The sequence below is a fragment of the Lupinus angustifolius genome, chromosome LG06 (assembly GCF_001865875.1).
Source record: "Lupinus angustifolius cultivar Tanjil chromosome LG06, LupAngTanjil_v1.0, whole genome shotgun sequence".
Taxonomy (NCBI): domain Eukaryota; kingdom Viridiplantae; phylum Streptophyta; class Magnoliopsida; order Fabales; family Fabaceae; genus Lupinus; species Lupinus angustifolius.
This window is the reverse complement of record NC_032014.1, coordinates 28,267,965-28,287,647: the sequence shown is the minus strand read 5'-3', so window position 1 is coordinate 28,287,647 and position 19,683 is coordinate 28,267,965. Positions and strand designations below refer to the sequence as shown.

The following is a 19,683-nucleotide window of genomic DNA, read 5'->3' as shown; positions in this document are numbered from 1 at the left end:
TAAACATTCAATACTAATTATAGTAGTCTAATAATAGTATGAAATCATATCAGTAAGCCATCAATATCAAACATATAACCATTCAATCAAGACACAATATTTTAATATTCATAACTAAAATGATTAAATGAGGAAGTCCATAACAATCACGACAATTGACCCATCATTAATCATTTTAGTGTAAGGATCCTCCAACTAGTGAGTATCATTGGGGACCCCAATGCTACATTCTAATACCAATATGTCTAATGCTTCTCCCTCACATGGGTTTTACGTAAGCTCCTTTGTCCAGCAATTAGACTAGTGCTCCTGTCGTCTCCTTCAACCTTAGAATCAGGTTATATTCCCTCTCCCTCACCTTCTGCAACTATGTGTCCGTTAGGGTGTAGTTTTTGTTTTTTGTTTTACTTTTTCCCTCCCCACTCACCACATGTATTTTGTAGTTACCAATTAGGTCAAAGTTATAATTACACTATTATTTAATCTTATCTTACCAAAATAATAAAATTCAGTTTTATCACTAGATAACTAGAATAAATCAGATAATCAGAAAAGAATAACCACCAAGCCTATCTAGATAAATTTTTTATTTTTTATTTTTTAGATAACTATGATAAAGATTAACCAAAAAATTACGGGTTGACTATAAACAACTATATCTATTTTCAAATTAGTTGGAAAATTTGTGGTGTTACACATAGGTAAGTGTTTATGGAGGACATGGTTGAGAGCCATGAAGTGGTTGTTGAGGAGGCAACATTGAATTGGGTGAATAGGTAGTAAAAAAACTAGCCTTCTTCTCCATCAACCCATTCACAACATTCTCTAAATGGGCTTCCATGGAAGCTTATAGCAGACCTTGTATTGTAGTGAGATTCTACTGCAGGGAAGTGAGGTTTTCTAAAACCAGTTGGTCAGAAGTGTCCTCCATAGCAAAGTTAGTGGAGGATGAAAATGAGTTAGTTTTGAGAAACATAAGAACAACAATTAAAGCATCAATGTTAGGGTTAAAACCCTAGAAGAGAATAAAATAAACCAATACTTAATAAGAAGGAATTAACTTTTTTATTTTCGAGTCTTCAAAATAAAAATATCACTTAAATAATTTTGGAAATCTAAGCATGTTTTATTAAAAACAAAAATTGCTAAAATCACTGAAGATTTTAATTTCTCTTAATTAGATAACATAATCCTGAAATTTAATAGGGATCTTGTAACTTCTCTTAGGCTTCACAATCTTGATTTTAACAAGGACGTTTCTATCATTGATAAAGAAACCAAAGCACCCCTAATTGATTTGGTTCAAAATTCCAAATACTTGTCCTCAACATATGTGAGATCAATGGATGGGATATTCATGTTAAAATTAATAACATATGAAAAAATTCACCAATATTTTATAGATCACTTCAAATGACAATTCATCTGAACAATATGAGCCACACCACAAAAGCTTATCATTGCGGTCAGGGAGCAATGAACTATATAAACCCCACATTTTAATCTCATACTTCTCATGTGAAAATCCTACATCATTGCAAGTAACATTATAAAGGAATAATGATTAATCTAATGATATGGTGAAAGATAATAGATCTTAGTTAATAATAGTGTTGGAAATGATATGCTTAGAAAGAAGCTAATAACATCTCCAACAACGGCTGCAACAATGAGCATCATATTCTCATTAGAATTTCTGAGATTTCCACCACATATCACAATAAAAAAGAAACATTTTATTAGATAGAATGCATAATTTCTTTGTGCTAATTTTTCCAAGGGAGAGGGAAGTAAATAGAGAGAGCAACTCATGCCATGGAAATATATCCAAGTCACACCTTCGTATGGGAATTCTCATAGTATTCAATAGCATCTAAGGGTTTCACACATTGAGTATCATGTCTTATCACTAATTCCTTAGAAAGTGAGGTGTAATATGGTCAAATGTGCATGCTAGATAATATAGTACATGTAAAACACAAAGTAATGGTGTTAATTATCACTTTTGACACATATAAACTTAAGCATAATTATCATCAACCAAAATTGTTATATTGTTTATTCATCAAATATATATTCAATCAATCAACAAATTTCAAACATATGCTCATTTCCTACTCCCACACAAATCATGATAAAGTTAGTGAGGTTGCACTATTGCATTATCAAACACTAATCTCAATCTACTTAGCATAAATATCTTTCACTAAATTGAAATAATACAATTGTCAAGTAACCTTCTTCCATTCCTCCAACATACTACAACTAATAATGTTTCACGGAGATCGAAAATGGGCTATCATATATTGCTTACCAGATAACAAGCAAATCGAAGTTTGAATCCTATCGTGGTAAGTAACTGGTAAAAAAATGAACGTTAATTTTGGCTAATTTTATCAAGGTAGAGGACATCTAAATATGTGTATCAGCATCTTAATATGCATTGAGTTTTAACTATGTAAACCAATAACACAAATCAGGGTTTTACTAGAACATGGGAACAATTATATAAAAAATGTTAGGAACACAAGTCAGAATATTGTTAGAACTTGGAAAAAAGTATTAAAATGTAGGTTAGGGTATTAGTGGAACTTGAGGATAAGAATTAAAAATGCTAGGAACATTGGTCGAGTTAATGCCGAAACTTGGGAATAAGGAATAAAAAAACACTAACAACACATGTCTACATATTGTTGGAACTTAGGAAATGAATTACATAACGCCAAAAACGTAGGTAAAGTATTATCAGAACTTGGAAATAAGAATTAAAAACATCAATAGCACGATCGATGTACTGCCGAAACTTGGGAACAATCATTAAAAAACACCAAAAACACAAGTCATGGTACTGTCACAACTTGAGAATAAGAAATAAAAAACATTAAGAGCATAGGTCGGAGCACTGCAAGAACTTGAGACAAGAATTAAAAACACCAAAATCCATGTCGAGATAGTGCCAAAACTTGAGAAAAATAATTAAAAAACACGAAGAATTCAGATATGTACTCCCAAATCCTTTGAACAAGAGTTAAAAAATGCTAAGAATGCATTTAAAATATTTCCGGAACTTGGCTGAATGCACATCAAGGGTACAAGACCCAAAAAACATAAAATTTCACATTAATGTTACAAGATCTAGAAAGCATGAATGCACATTAAGTGTACAAGACTCGAAAAACGTAATGCACATCATGCACAATGACTTGAAAATAATGAAATTTTAGACTCATCAAACACGGGGATCCTAGAAAACATGATTTTTAAATGCATATCAGACACAAGGACATGGAAAGAAAGAATTTTAAGCACATCAAATACATGTGAAAAATATTACACATCAGACATGACATTCTAGAATGTATAATTTATTTGCATATCAGACACAAAGACGTGCAAAGTATAAATATTTTAAACACATCAACCATGATGACATTTAAGAGAGTCAAGTCTATAACCACTAATTGCATGAGAAAGTATAACATTTCTCTTGTCTATAATCTTTATAATTAATATAATCATTAAATATTTTTATATATTAACTTAAAGCTTATATATTCACTCATATTTATTTTGCAACTTTTGGGGTGTTGGGCGAACTATGTTAACAAATTCTTTGTAGTATTCTCTATTCTCTATACATTATATTTGGTATGAAACCGTTTGCTTAATGGACCATATTAATGAAGATTATTTCCATTGATATCATAATTAATATGAAAATATTCTTACATTCTCCCATTTGGTCCATATAATGAAATATTCAACATAAAAGAAACAAAATGTATGAATCACAGCGATAAGTTCTGTATGAGCGAGTATTATCTTCCTTGTATTATGATATATCAAGTCTCTACTAATAGTCTTTATTATTTAGTGAATAAACCATATGTTTATTCTGCGTCAACGCAAACGACATTTCTCAATAAATTAAAATGAAAGTGCACAATTGTGTGAGAAAATATCTAACTGAATGAGATTTTATTGAAAAATAATATACTCATACAACGAGTGATTATATCACAGAACCAAGTCCCATGTTTTCTACATGATCCTTGAATTTCTTTGGTGGCATGCTTTTAGTGAAAGGATTGACAATCATCAAAGTAGTGCTAATGTGTTAGATGACCACTTTACCATCCTTAACATGTTCTCTTATGATTAGATACTTAACGTCAATGTGCTTACTTCGACTTCCACTTTTCTTATTCTTATCCATGAAAACAACTACTAAATTGTCATATTACAACTTTAGTGGTCTAGAAATAAAGTCAACAACTCTAAGCCCATATATGAAATTCTTTAACCAAATACCATGAGATGTAGCTTCAAAATACGATACAAATTCAACCTCCATTGTGGAAGTAGCAATCAATGTCTGCTTGAAGCTATTACAAGACACGACTCCACCGGCTAGCATAAAAACGTATCCTGAAGTGGATTTTCTTGAATATATACAACTAGCAAAGTCAGCATTAGAGTAACCAACCACCTCCGATTCATCGGTCCGTCTGAACATAAGCATATAGTTCTTTGTTCCTTGAAGGTATCTCATAAACTTCTTTGCAACTTTCCAATGGTCAAGACGTGGGTTACTCTGATATCTACCCAATACTCTAACAACATATGCAATGTCAGGTCTGGTACAAACCTGAGCATACATAAGGCTTCTTATAGCGGAAGCATATGGAATATCCTTCATTCGTTCCCGTTCAAAGTCATTCTTTGGACATTGATTCAAATTGAATTTTCATCCTTCACAATAGGTGCTATATTCGGTGAACAATCTTTCATCCGAAATATCTCTAGAACTTTGTTGATATAGGTCACTTTAGACAAACCCAAAATGCCTCGTGATCTTTCCCTATGAATCTTAATGCCAATGACATAAGATGCATGACCCATATCTTTCATATCAAAGTTCTTTGAAAGGAATTATTTCAACTCATATAACATTCCATTATCATTAGTTGCTAACAAAATATCATCCATATATAAAACAAGGAAACATATCTTATTCCCACTAATATTTTGGTATATACATTGATCGATGGCATTCTCTTCAAAACCGAATGGATTGACGACATCATGGAACTTTAAATACCATTGGCGGGGGGCTTGTTTCAGACCGTAAATGGATTTATTGAGTTTGTGGAGTAAATGTTCACTATCTTTAGAGGAGAATCCTTCCAAATGTTTCATGTAAATCTTCTCCTCTAGATCTCCGTTAAGGAAGACCGTTTTCACATCTATTTGTTGTAGCTCAAAATCAAAATGAGCTACTAATTCCAACGTTGCATTCCATTTCTTGCAAGTACACTTCATAAATACTAGGAATGGTTGGTCTCCCACTCTAGTAGATCTTCTTAATTTTGCATAATTTTCTTGAGGAACTTGTTGTTCAACCAGTTATTCAACATTATCTTGATTAACAACTTGATCTAAATGATCAATATCATTTATCTATGGAACTTCAATAATTGGTTGTCTTACATACATTTGAATTTGAGGTGTATGCGCAATCAGTCTATCACTTGAACTAGAAGGTTGAGCTTCATTATGATCCAACGTAAAGACTGAGTCATGCAGCTGGTCACTCATACTAATCAAGTCATCCCAAGAAATTTTGCATTTCTTGATTCCACAATCCTAGTATTGTGAGACGGACAATAAAACCTACAACCCTTGGACTTTCTAACATATCCAATGAAATACCCACTAATAGTCCTAGGATCTAATTTATTATCTTGTGGATTACAGATTCTAACATCAGACGGGCCTCCCCAAACGTGCATATGTCCCAAACTGGGTTTCCAACCTTTGAATAACTCAAAAGGCATCTTTAAAACAACTTGATTGGAACTCGGTACAATATATATACAACCGTCCTTAGTGATTAAGTCCATAAGAGTTGAGGAAGTTTTCTATTACCCCTCATACTTGTCACCATGTCCATTAAAGTTTGGTTTCTTCTTTCTGATACACCATTCTGGTCCGGAGTACCAGACATAGTGTATTCGGCAACAATCTCCTATTCTTGAAGAAACTTCACAAATGGGCCAAGTGCTTGTCCATTCTTAGTGTATCTTCCATAATACTCATCATCTCTATCTGATCCCACTATTTTAATTTATTTACCCCATTGTTTCTCTACTTTATCCTTGAAAGCTTTAAAGGTGTCTATAGCTTCGTCTTTAGAACGAAGTAAATATAGATACATAAATCGTGAGAAATAATCTATGAAGGTGATAAAATATTTTGGATTACTTGCATTCGTATGAGGACAATAAATAATTGTATGTATGCTTTCCAACAAATCAATAATTTTTTGCACCCTTTTTAGATTTATTGGTTTACTTTCCCTTAATGCAATCCACACAAGTCTCAAAATCAGAAAAATCAAGAGCATTAAGTACTCCTTCATTGACTAAACTTTTTATTCTCAAAATGAAGATATGTCCCATTCTCCAATGCTACAATAAAGAGGAATTTTCATTCATAATACACTGTTTTGACCCAATACTAGCATTCATAGAGTTATAAGCAACATTATTTTGTAGTGTGATCGATAAAGACCATCATATAATATATCATGACCAATAACTTCAGATTTATTAAATAATGTAAAAACATTATCCGAAAATTAATATCCGTAACCATAGGACACAAGTCTTGAAACTGAAATTAAATTTCTCGAAAAACTAGGAACGTAAAATGTCTTTTCCAAACGCAAAATAAAGCCACTACTTAACACCAAATTACATAAACCAATAGCATCCACATGTTAGCTCATTCTCCCTCCTGAATAGATGAAATGCTCATTTCCCACTAGCTTCCGAAGGCTTTGCATACCCTTTCTTGTCAAGCCAAAATTTTGAATTTAGAGCATTCTTTCTTCATCTGTCCTTTCTTTTTGCAAAAGAAACACTTCCACTCTTTCTTAATGTACAGTTTGACAATGATCTTGCCTTTATCTTTGGCACGATATGTCTTCTTCCTTTCATAGAAGGTGAGGTTCACTTTCTCACCCTATTCCATAAGCAACCTTCCCTCTTTTTGAACACACATGATTTGAAGTTCATTAATTGATCATTTATCCTTATGTGTGTTATAAGAAATCTTAAAAGGGTCATACTACTAGGGCAGAGTGTGCAAAATGAAGTGAACCACAAAGGTTTCCGACATATCAACTTCCAAGGCCTTCAATTGAGCCACAATATCCCTCATGCGCATGATATGATCACACACACCTCCCAAAATGGTAAGCTTTATGGATGAGAATTGCATGAGAAGAGTACTTGCCAAAGCCTTGTCTGAAGTGATAAATTGTTCGTCTATTGCTTTCATTAAGATACAAACATTATCATGCTACTCAATAGAACCCCTAATCCTAGCAGATACTTTGGTCTTTATGAACATAACGCATAGGCAATTAGATATATCCCACTTTTCATAGAGATCAATCTAATCTATGGTACTCACCTTAGTGATTGCAAGTGGTTCCGGCTATCTTATGACATAATCAAGGTCCATATATCCCAAATAAAGGAGAACTCTTTCCTTCCATACCTTAAAATTGTCACCCTGAGTTCAGGTACAACAACTTTCACATCAGAGAAACTAACATGTTGACTAACTGTAAATTAAAAAAATATGAACAAGATGCTTAATAAATTTGTTTTGAACAAAATAACTATATAATGTTTTACCAATGTAAATCATGTTTCCAATGAATATAGAGACATAAAACTTGCATGTGAACTAAAGTTCTGATTCCATTATTTTCACGCAATGATGATAAAATTATCAAATTGAAAATAACTATATCATGTTTTACCAATGTAAATCATGTTTCCAATGAATATAGAGACATAAAACTTACATGTGAGCTAAAGTTCTAATTCCATTATATTCATGCAATGATGATAAAACTATCAAATTGAAAATAACTATATTATCTTTTACCAATGTAAATCACGTTTCCAATGAATATAGAGACATAAAACTTGCTTGTGGACTAGAATTCTATTCCATTATGTTCACACAATAATGATAAAACTATCAAAGTATGTCCCATTTCCTAATACATGTGAGTTGATTAGGAAATATAATTTGATATTTATCCTAATTACATATACAAAAATTTAATAAGATATCTTGTGGGATGAATTTTATTAGACCATGTATAATTAATCACAATAATGTTCTATGTGACTAACATATTAATATTTTTTTAATAATTAAAGATGCTCTGGCTAATATTCAACAATATAAATATATATATATATGAGGAGAGATCTATTTACACCCAATTTAAGTTACACTAGTTACACTCAATCTCAGTCATTCATTTTCTTAAATGTAACGGACCAAATGTGTAAGTGCAATAAATGATGAGAGAGAGAAAAATATCTTAAATAACTTATTGCATTCACCCATTTGGTCCGTTAGATTTAAGAAAATGAATGTCTGAGATTGAATATAATTAGTGTAAACATAACTTAGGTGTAAATGGATCTCACTTCTATCTAATGATATACATAAGCCAAAGTAATCATTATCAACCATCCAACAAATAACAATTAAAAATATTCACAAAACTAATATGACTTAAATTAGATATTAGAAAGACTTAAAAAACCCAAAAACCACCAGGAGAGAAAAACGACAGCTAATAAGAAAATGTCGTTTTCGGTCGTCTTCCACCTCTAGATGGGTCAAAACTACCCGATTGAGACCCAACTTTTGACCTGGATTGATCTCCCTCATATTAGCACAAAATTAAGTGTTTGAAAAGCCAAAAACGATAGAAATGTTTTTTCCGAATGATTTCCATAATTATCTTTGTATTTTAATGTAAAAGACGAAGACCCAAAAATGAAATTTATAAACAACGTCTTTCAAAAAAAGAAACAAGGTAGAGGTAAATCATTTGAAGGCTCTGATACCAAATGTTAGAACTAGACATGATCTAAAAGAGTTCTAAACCATACACACTCGTAAAAGCGGAAGCAAAAAGAATCGAGTTACCTCCTGCCATTGTTGTGTTTTCTAACAAGCTTCAGACTCCGACTCCGACGAGTGATTTCGAGGTTCTTCTAAGCTCTCGCTCTCACCCTTAGATGATGTTGGTTTTTTGAATGTAAGAATCAACTTAGGGACCCCAAAATGTTTGAATTAATAGCCACATAACCATCAATGAACAATATTACAATTAATGGTGATTGACTGATTCCGACAATTAAATGTACGTTATATTTGATATGAAACCGTTTGCTTAATGAACCATATTAATGAAAATTATTTCCATTGATATCATAATTAGTATGAAAATAATGGAAATTATTTTCATTGATATCATAATTAATATGAAGATATTCTTATACATCAGGTACACGTAAAAAGTATGATCTTTAGCACATAAGGCACAAAGATTGAGAAACTATTTTTTTGGGTACAATAGGCGCGAAGACCCGAAAAGAATGACTTGTGAAGCACTTCGGGCACAAAGACTTGGAAAGTTTAAATGTTTTAAGCATATCAAACACGATGGCATTTTTAAGAGTCAGGCCTATAACTACTAACTACATAGACAATTATATCATTTCTCTTGTTTGACATCTTTTTAATTAATTTAAGCATTAAATATGTGCATATGCTAAATTCAAATTTATATATTTGCTCAAACTTATTTTGCAACTTTTGGGGTGTTGGTCGAACTCCGTCAACAAATTTTTTTAGTATTTTCTTGTCTCTATTTACATTTTAATATTTGAGTGTTCTCCTATTTCCAGTGGTGTGTCCGGTTGCTATTTGTTTGGATTGTGACCCTCCTATATGCTCTGAACTATACAAGATGGACAATTGAGCTTACGAGGGAGTCCATAAGAATATATAGCAAATCATATTAGTTTAAGGAGACACACAATTATCATCTACATTGATGGGATCAATCGATTGCTTAGCTCATACTTTGCATTTGGTATTTTGGCTCATTATAGAGATCAATTGGAGGTTGTTGAAAATAGGAACTAAGATGCTCTCAATAACATTGAAATTCTACAAGGTAATAAAAACAAGCTAGAGTAAGTGGTAAAATGCTTTAGAAGAACATGGTGATGATGCTTATTCCAAATGAAGCTAGTCTAAAAAGGGAAAAAGATTGAGATATACAATACCTAAGACAACACTTTTGTAAATGTCTTTAGAAAAAAAAGGGGTTTGAGGGAAGTATTAACATGCTTAAGATCAAAGATCTAAGAGTGTCTCCTAACATAAGCAAACAATAGTTCTCAATAAAGATAATATTATTATGCTTTAACAATTACATACCGGAGTCTTCATATTAGTTTCTTTGAAATTCATGTTTTTAACCCATATCAATTTTGAATAAGTTTTAATTAATGTATTACTTTTTTCAAAAGCTAAAAAAAATTGCCTAACCATAGCTAAAAATTCCGTGTTTTTTCTTTTGGAGGAGCAAGAGTCTCGTATACGTTTGCCAGAGTAAATTTGAAATATAGGAAACTCATATTCAATGAATAAAATAAAATGGAATTTTTTTGAAAATGGAGATGATGTCATCATAACTAACTACGCGTCTTTCACGAGGTTCTTATCGGTTTTTTTATATATAATAATATTTCTTGTATAACTTGTTATTTTTTACTTCAAATCACATACATAAAAGAAGAAAAATAAATAATTCCACATTCTTTTTAATAATATATTTTAAAACTATTTTATCTAATAAATATTATATTCAAACTTTTTTAAAATAAGTTTCAAATATATCTATGCAACACTTATACGTGAAATAAATTCTATTAATTAAAAAATAAAATAAGAGACGATTAAATGTTATAATTTATGTGTAATTTTTCAATAGGATTTAGATTTTATCTACTACTAAAGAGTCCAATACTAAATGAAGATAATAACATGTGAGAGAAAATAATATCTACATATCCAAATTTTAAATTATTTTTGGAATAAAAGAAATTTAAAGATTAAAGAATTCATTTTCCCCTTATTCAATAACTTACACTTTATTTCATTGAATGAACTAAGAATTATATTAAAAGAAAAGATAAAAGATAAAGATTTTTTCACAGAAAAGCAAGAATAAAGTGCAACATACTCATACCACCCTTTCATAATCATGAGGAAAAAAATGTATGGATTGATAGTAAAAAAGTTTTATATATTGTTAATTCATCATTTATCATTTTTTTTCAATTATTCTTCAAAAATAATACAAATTAATAATGGATAATATATTGACTGTGTATAAATTTTTACACAAATAATACATATATATTATTCTGAATAATTATTCATTTTTAATTAAAGTGTCCAATAATAGTAGAGTTTATGTATATAACTTCTCTGTCTTCTCACCATATGTTTGATGTATAATATATAGTGAACTTTAAGAGTATAATATATAATTAATTATTTCGTTATTTATATTTAAAAAAGTAATAATAATTAAATATAAATAATATAAAATTTAATAATAATATAAAAACTTTTTACACTATCAATGTCAATGTATATATATAAATTAAAATTTAATAACAAAATTAATACAACATTCATATCTATTACTTTTACTTTATCTAAGAATAATATATAACTTAATTGATGAATGGAGAACTAATATAATAAAAAATTGAAAAAAAATATATATGAATTTTATATGTTGTTCGTATATTATTCTCTATTTAGTTATGATTGTTCTTGTTTCCATAACGAAATACGCAAAAGAAAGTATACCCACTTTATTTTTTTTGGTAAATATATAGGCACTTATTAAATAGAAGAAATAAAATTCGAAATTAAAGTTTCCATTTGAATATTTTTCAGCGTTGGAAGGAGAAGAAGAAAAGAGTAGAGAATTGTATCGTGTGTAAAGTTATTATTATTAGGAAGCGAAACGATGTCGTCTTCAGACATTGCAGCAATTTTGGAGAACTCGAAGGAACTTGATCGGTTAAGGAAAGACCAGGAAGAGATTCTTCTGGAGATCAACAAGCTTCACAAGAAGCTTCAAACAAGTTTCTCTCTCTCTCTCTCTCTTTATTTTTATTTTTATTTAATTAATGATTCATTTTCATCTTCTTAATTTATGTTTTAAATTAGTTATTGCTTTTGATGTTATGTTTTTCTTATGATTCATGTTTCCATTCCTTGTTTTCTATTTTGTTTTTTTAGTTTGTGTTTTTTTAGATTGGTTTTTTTGTTAAGTTATATGTTTTTTGTTTGCTAGTTATAACGTGTTCCTGATTTTAAGTAATGTGTGGATGGTTAGGTTCTCACTGAAGTTACTTTAAGTTTGATCCGTGTTGGGAATCCCACCTAGTTGGAATAGGGCTTGATTGTTGTTGTTGATTTTTTTGTTTTAATTACGATTCTAAAGTGGTGTACCATTGTACGAGGATCCTACTTAGTGGGGTATGAGGCGATAAGCAATCTTAATTGCAATAGAAAGGATGGATCAGTGCACGAGGCTCTTGAATGGTGGGCTTTGATGAGGGTAGATGTATGTAATCTTACCCCCGCAAACGGGGATGCTATTTCTAGGATTTGAACTCGTGACCTCATGATCACTAAGCAATAACCTTACTATTGCGACAAGCTCACCCTCATCTTAATTGCAATTATTATTAAAAAAAATGAGAAGGAAGTATATTAGGGAACTTGAAGCGCCAGCGGTATATGAGAATATGATGGAAACATGATGGAAACATGCCGAAGGTGGTCTGGTTAAGTGAAAAGAATACTAATAAAGACATTGGTGATTAAAAGGGTAGAAAAATGCCTAATCAAACATTAAGAAAAGTTGTGCAAACCTTGGGAGAATCACACTGTAAAAGTTATTGATTGTTGTTGGAGGGCCTAAAGCCATATAAACCCCACACTAGAATTCCATACTTCCGATGTCGGACTCAAGTCCCATACCTTGCAATTAAGTCCCAACACGCTCCGCAACCCTGGTGCCCATGTGGGTTGGCTGCACACTAGCCCTTTTACTAGTCACAGATGGTCAATGCAATGCTGGCGTCACCACCCATGCAGCTCATTTGGCATATGTGTAGACTATGGAAGTTTATATATACATTCGTGTTAGCAACAAGAAGTAAACCTGCCTATTAATATATTTTCATTACTCACGAGTCATGACGATGCTTAGTTAACAAAAGTAACTGAAATTGAACTTTTTTCAATTAGATAAAATTTTGCATCCTGTTTCCACAGTTGCTATAAGGTCATTTTTTTACCTCTGTAGAATTATCTGCCAACATGAATTGCTTTTATCATTCAAAGTTTACTTTTATAATTGAAATTTATCCTTGTTACCTCTGCCTGTTTCTTAGTTTATGTTGTGAAGCATAGTAGTGATGATGGTGTGACGGTTTACCATTGCTTTCCAATTGAATTACTTTCCATTATAGTGGTGGATGTAGCCAAGTGGACAATGAATAATTATTTGTATATTTAGAGATCTTTAATTAAAGGGCAAACAATTATGATACAAAATATAGTTAGTATGTTATAAGTGAGTTATATTCTTCTTAGCTGCTACTTTTTTCAGATTAAAAATCTTTAAAAATTAGAAAAACGTTAAGCAAATTTTAATGGAAATGTTATAAGTCACCCAAATATTTGAGAATATTTAGATACCCATATTCAAAATAAAATCATGTAGAATCAAAACATGGGAGCTTTCTATACAAGAAAAAGTGAGTATACTCAACCTCGATAACAGTTATTCTAAGCACTATGAAATATGTTTTTGAAGGACCAATATTTGAACAATCCAAATAATGTCAGTTGTATATTCATAAATCCCTTATAGTATGAAGAGACTCAAGCGTTAAAATCTGAACTTCATTGAGATATCAGCTGTGTTAAGATCATAGAGTTATGTGCAAAAGTATACCCTCTATCTTTCCATTAAACACTTTGTTGGAAGACAATGATTTTTGCCTATCATCTGCTTGGTGAATGAAATCATTACTTGGTATTTTTGGGTCTTCAATAATCACTACTTAATTGATATGCATTCTTCGCATGCATTTACTATTTGCTTCTGTTGGCATACTACCTTGGCTTAAAAGGATAATTTATAAAATACCTGAATTTTAATGGAAAGAAAAAGTTGGCTCGGTCAAGTTGAAAAAGGATTATTGGAAATGTTATTGGAACAGAGAAACACACGTTCACTGATTTTTTGTGAATTTCAGATAACGATGAACATAATGTTATTAGTTGAAAATCAAATGCTACTTGCTATAGTTTTCAAGTTTTAGGATCTAAACTCCAATTATTAAAGATTTGAGTTAGTCAATCATTAGAACCATACACTGAAATGGCTCTAATTTGACAAAGCCTAAGGCTCTTAATGCTTGCCGAACTGGAATGGCTCAATTTATTTCCATATGAGAATTAAGATCTGATATTCGGTTATTCTTATAGTCTCTGTTTATTTCTCCGTAGTTAATTCTTGATAGTTTCCTCTCATTTCAATGCAGCTCCTGAAGTGGTTGAGAAGCCTGGGGATAACTCATTATCAAGGCTTAAAGTGTTGTATACTCAAGCAAAAGATCTTTCAGACAGTGAAGCAAAGTGTGTCTGCAGCTCTGAAGCATTTTATGTGAACTGAAAATTTTTCCTGCTGTGAAAATTATCAAAACATGCTTTTCAACATTACTGTAACTCATTTATACTCTGTACAGGCTATGAATCATATACCTTATATAATTTTTTATATTATTTTCGACTGCAGCATTTCCAATTTGTTGATAAGCCAACTTGATGCCATACTACCTCCAGGACCACAAGGGCAACCACGAAGAAGAATAGGTTTGTATAAAATTTAGAACAAGAAATTTGTCTTCCACTTGAAAAATTATTGCTTCTGTACTAAAGTTTATACATTCTAAACTCATCCTTGAAATTAATACTAAACATTCCAAATCTTTTAGTTAGTTATTTTCTTCTTATTTTATTATAATATATATTAAAGCATGATTGACCAAGATTGTAGAACCAAAACAATTATCTATAAAGCCTTAGACTTTCGGGTTTTTAGCTTTTCCAGGGGAAGATAAGTAGAAAACAAATAAATTGAGGAAGAAAATGGGAGAGATAGAGAGAGAAATGTCTGACCATCTTTGTGACAACTGTACATTAAATTTCCTTTGATTTGTGGGAGGATGTTGCAATTTTTTAGTTTGTTTGATTTCTCTCTTCTTTTTTTTCTGTCTTTTCCAGGAAAAGGTAAATACTGCTTTGGACATTCATCAAAAAGTTGACATCTATGGTGCCATTTTGGTCAATCATGTGTAGTTCAGCTACATGAAGGAGAAAAGGGGGAGGGAATTCATGTTAATGTGTAATAATTGATTCATTTATACTTACATTTATTCCTTTTCTACCTATATGGTAGAAGGAAAATGAAAACCAATGCTGGGTATTTCTACAGAGATCGTAATTTATCTTTTGAGTCGTTTACTCGTTTTAGTAACCCCAGCTAATTCATGGTCATGCATTTTCCCCCCAACAATGTTGTAATGGCTTTTTACAGCATTCAGTTGAGGACATGAAGCTATTGGAAATATGGGAATCGAAATATGTGCAAATATGTGGAAAAGGCTTATGAAATATTTTAGTTGTTGCTAATAAATGTACTGACCCATATGCTGTTATGTTAATATTTTAATTATGGATATAAATTGTATTTTCATGATTTCAGTTCCATTGAGATAGAGGGTGAGCTTCGGCGCAACAGTAAGGTTGCTTGCCTTGTGACCTGGAGGTCATGAGTTCTAATCATGGAAATAGCCTATTTGCTTGCGAAGGTAAAGCTACATACATCTACCCTCTCTAGATCCCACTAGGTGGGAACCTCGTGTACTGGGCCGCTTGTTTTTCAGTTCCATTGAGATGACAGTTTTTTATGCCTTGTAGCTGACAGTATTTGTGTTACAGAAGGTAATGAGCAGAAAAGGAAACGAGTGAAGACAGAGTCAGATATTTCAAGACTAACTCCTAGTATGAGAAACCAACTTGAGGCTTGTGCCAGTCTTAAGGGTGAACAGGTATGCATTATCTTGAAGTTCGACAAATATCAATAAGTAAATAATGTTTGCTATGTTCCTTTTCTTTTTGATAATATTTACTTTCTTGCATGAAGCATCTTGAGTTCTACTTCAGAAGTTAATTTGTTCTTGATTCTCACTTCTCAGGTAGCTGCTAGGGTCACTCCACGTAATGCTGTAAAGGACGAATGGTTTGTTGTAAAAGTGATTCATTTTGAAAAGGAATCAAAGGAGTACGTATTCATTCTGTAATCAAATAGTCAAGTAGAGTCCAAGCTAGGAAAAAAATCTGTGCAAATTCATTTTCACACTTCATAGTATTAATATTATTTTTTGAGAAAAGCTTATATCATACTGTTTCTATGAAGTGATTAACTATAGAACAGTGTACTATATCTTGGATCAAGCTCTAACAAGTATAAAAGCCTATCTGGTTAATCTATCTTAATAATGAGCTTGGTCTGGAAACCTGCTTTATAACCTCTTAATAAACTTTGTTGCTGGTGATGGAATATTGTTTGATACTTTGATTATCACTGAGTTATAAAAACCTGTATGCTTATCATGGTTCTTTGGAATGGTTTTATATCTCTATCGTTCCCCCACACACTAGAGCTCTTCAAGCTTAAAGCAAGAACAATGCACAGACTTGTGCTTAAATTTTGGAAGAATGGGGGTGGTAAGGGTCAAACCATTTACTCCTTGATTAGAGGCTTTGATACCATGCATAGAACCAATTCTTCTAAAAGCCTAGGGTGCCCAAAAATGGTTTTATAGCTCTAACAGTATAATGTAATTAAAGCAGGGTGATTTGAACAGAGAAATAAAACCATTGCACTTGATCACATAAGTGTTGCCACCGACTTTTGCTTACTTGTATGCAGTTTGGGGTGAAGTGGCCTATCCCCAAACACAACTACTGTTACGAATCGAAGAAAGAGAGTTATGACATTGATAGAAATAGAGAAAAAGAACAAATCTATTCATTAATTGAATCTGAACATAAAAAGGAGAAATAACTCCTTCCAAGGATTTTTCCTTCAACAAGAGGTCCCCCTTTTATAACCGACTAAAGCTTGGTTCCCATAAACTAACAATTCTCAACACACCTCTACTTCCCTTACCACTATTTAAGCTAACTGATCTAATTGATCCTGTCCAACTAATCTAACTGCTATAGTGATGCCTTAGTATGCTATAGTTATAGCAAGTTAGATTATCTAGCATGTGGGAATGTGCTACCGATGCTGCAATTTGTCCCTTTGCCTGCTTGACTGACCCTAACTGAATGAGTTTGTTTGTGACCCGATTTCCGGTTGGAAAACTGGCTCTACAAATTTGGGCTAACTTTATGTTGTTTGAATAGCTCACATTTCTTTATTGTTTAAGTTACCGTAGCTTGTATATGGTTTGTAATTATTGACAAAATGAATAGTAGCCACTTGGACATTAATCTTTTGTAACATTCCTTTTCGTTATTTATTTATTTGTTGCGGATGATTTTACAGATTTGAAGTACTAGATGAGGAACCAGGTGATGATGAAGATAGCAGTGGCCAAAGGTGAACCTATTTGGAAATTTTATATTTATCAGTAATGCTAATGTTGTGAAACATGCTTTGCTTGTCTTCCTACTTAAAACGAAAACCTCGATTTCTTTTCACAATGTCTTCAATTTTTATCAGTGAAATTTGCTAACTATTTTTACTGCATACATATGGCATGTGTTTATTTTTGTCGGTTCTTTCTGCTATGTTCAGACAGTACAAGCTTCCCATGGGAAATATCATTCCTTTCCCTAAGAGTAATGATCCTTCAAGTGCCCCCGATTTTCCTCCTGGAAAGCATGTTTTGGCTGTATATCCAGGAACTACTGCACTTTATAAAGCAACCGTTGTTCATGGCCATCGGAAGGTAATAATTCTTTCACTTTCTTGACAGAGGGATTAGTTCTTCAACTTCCATTAGTTTTTAGTCTATAAATCCTTGGTAGTTATGACTTCGGTGACCCTGACATCGTACTAACCAGTTGTGATATTGTGCATGTTCCGCGGTAATCTCCACCATTTCACAATTATGCAGAGGAAGACAGATGAGTAAGTATAATCTGTTGAACTTCAAGGAATTTGTTTAGTTCCAAATATTATGTCATTGGTAATCAAATGGTAACATGATTTTTTTTTCACATCAAGTTTTTTTTATGACATGGTTTCTCAGTACTCAGCTGTTCATTATGACTGATAATTTTTCCTTGGATTTCCCAAAAATGTGGTTTTTACTAAATATATCAGTTTCAAGTATCATCTCTTAATAATTTTTACTAATTTTTCCTTGGATTTTTCCTAGAAGACTAGCTTAATAATGTTCCTATAGAGAAAGAACATTTCTTTCTTTTTTTGGTAACTAGGAGAATTATTAGTTAAAAGGATTTAGATTTCTCCTTATTTTAATTTTATGTAAATTAAAAGGGCCCGAGTCGGGTTGTTCACACTGTAGAGTACCATAAAGATAGTACAATAACAACAACCAAACTTTTATCCCACTAGATGAGGTTAACCCCATAAAGACAATATAAGTAAATATATATAGGTGCATTAAGAATCAGAGTTCTGTGAAAATAATGAAAAGATAAAGTTTGTCTGCATCACTTTTTGTTTATGCCATTTTACATGAAATTCTTGATTTTTACCAATTAATATGCCAGAATTCAAATTAATGATATGGGCAATTATCAGGACTTTGATTTAAAAAACTGGATTTTGGATCTTTGTATTTTTAAGTTCAACTGTTATTTTTGTCTCTAATGTTATGATTTCTTACTTTCTATGGTGATGGAAACAGTTATGTGCTGGAATTTGATGATGATGAAGAAGATGGATCTTTACCACAAAGGACAGTGCCCTTCCACAAAGTGGTTCCTATGCCAGAAGGGCATCGCCCATGAATTTAAGCTATTGAAAGTAATGTATAATATGGCCTAAGTTTTTAGCGAAAGTTTTTTTTTGTTGAACGTAGGTGAGTTGAGTTCTGAAGGGTTACGAAAGGTCACGACATGTTTCGTTGTTCGACGAGTGCTTATAGAATTGCTTACTAACAAGGTTTTTATATGCCCAACTTGGTCTTTGACAATTTCATCTTTGAGTTAGGGCATATACATTATACTTTAAGAAATTTATAGGAATGTTAGGTTGCTTAAGAAATTATGTTCTATGCTACAGGTTAATGCACATCCTGGCATATAAATATGTGCAATATTTATATTATAAATAATATTATCATTATTATTGTTCAAAAACATTTGTTTTATTAAAGTGTTATTATCAAAATATTTCATAATCGTTTCACCTATTTGTTGGTCTCCCTAATAAATATTACTTGTTCTAACTTTTTCCCTAATGTATTTAGGTAATCCATATTGTACATTGTATTTTACTAATTTAATGTAACATTTTAGTTTTGCTATATTGAGTATTTGAGTTTATTCTTTTGTTTACATTTTATTATCTAACATACTAACAAGGTGTTGGTTTAATGGTGTAAAACACTATTAGATTCTCAGGATGACGAAAATGTTAATGAT

General features: G+C 31.7%; 1 protein-coding gene across 2 annotated transcripts; it reads left to right on the top strand.

Moving 5' to 3' along the window:
• Positions 11,847-19,093, top strand: LOC109350662 (SAGA-associated factor 29). 2 transcript variants are annotated; one of them, XM_019591905.1, is made up of 10 exons: positions 11,847-12,056; positions 14,535-14,628; positions 14,789-14,865; positions 15,277-15,282; positions 15,997-16,103; positions 16,251-16,336; positions 17,612-17,665; positions 17,864-18,017; positions 18,186-18,199; positions 18,945-19,093. In XM_019591905.1, the coding sequence occupies exons 1-10, from the start codon at positions 11,939-11,941 to the stop codon at positions 19,045-19,047; spliced, it is 813 nt and encodes a 270-aa protein (XP_019447450.1). In that variant the 5' UTR covers positions 11,847-11,938; the 3' UTR covers positions 19,048-19,093. The 2 variants fall into 2 exon arrangements, with proteins under 2 accessions (XP_019447450.1, XP_019447449.1); XM_019591904.1 differs by having other exon boundaries at positions 11,848-12,056; positions 15,994-16,103.

Excerpts from the sequence above, each read along its gene's own strand:
- LOC109350662 (XM_019591904.1), top strand. The coding sequence starts at position 11,939 with ATGTCGTCTTCAGACATTGCAGCAATTTTGGAGAACTCGAAGGAACTT. Across the intron at positions 12,057-14,534 it reads TCACAAGAAGCTTCAAACAA|CTCCTGAAGTGGTTGAGAAG; the intron begins GTTTCTCTCTCT and ends ATTTCAATGCAG. Across the intron at positions 14,629-14,788 it reads CTTTCAGACAGTGAAGCAAA|CATTTCCAATTTGTTGATAA; the intron begins GTGTGTCTGCAG and ends TTTCGACTGCAG.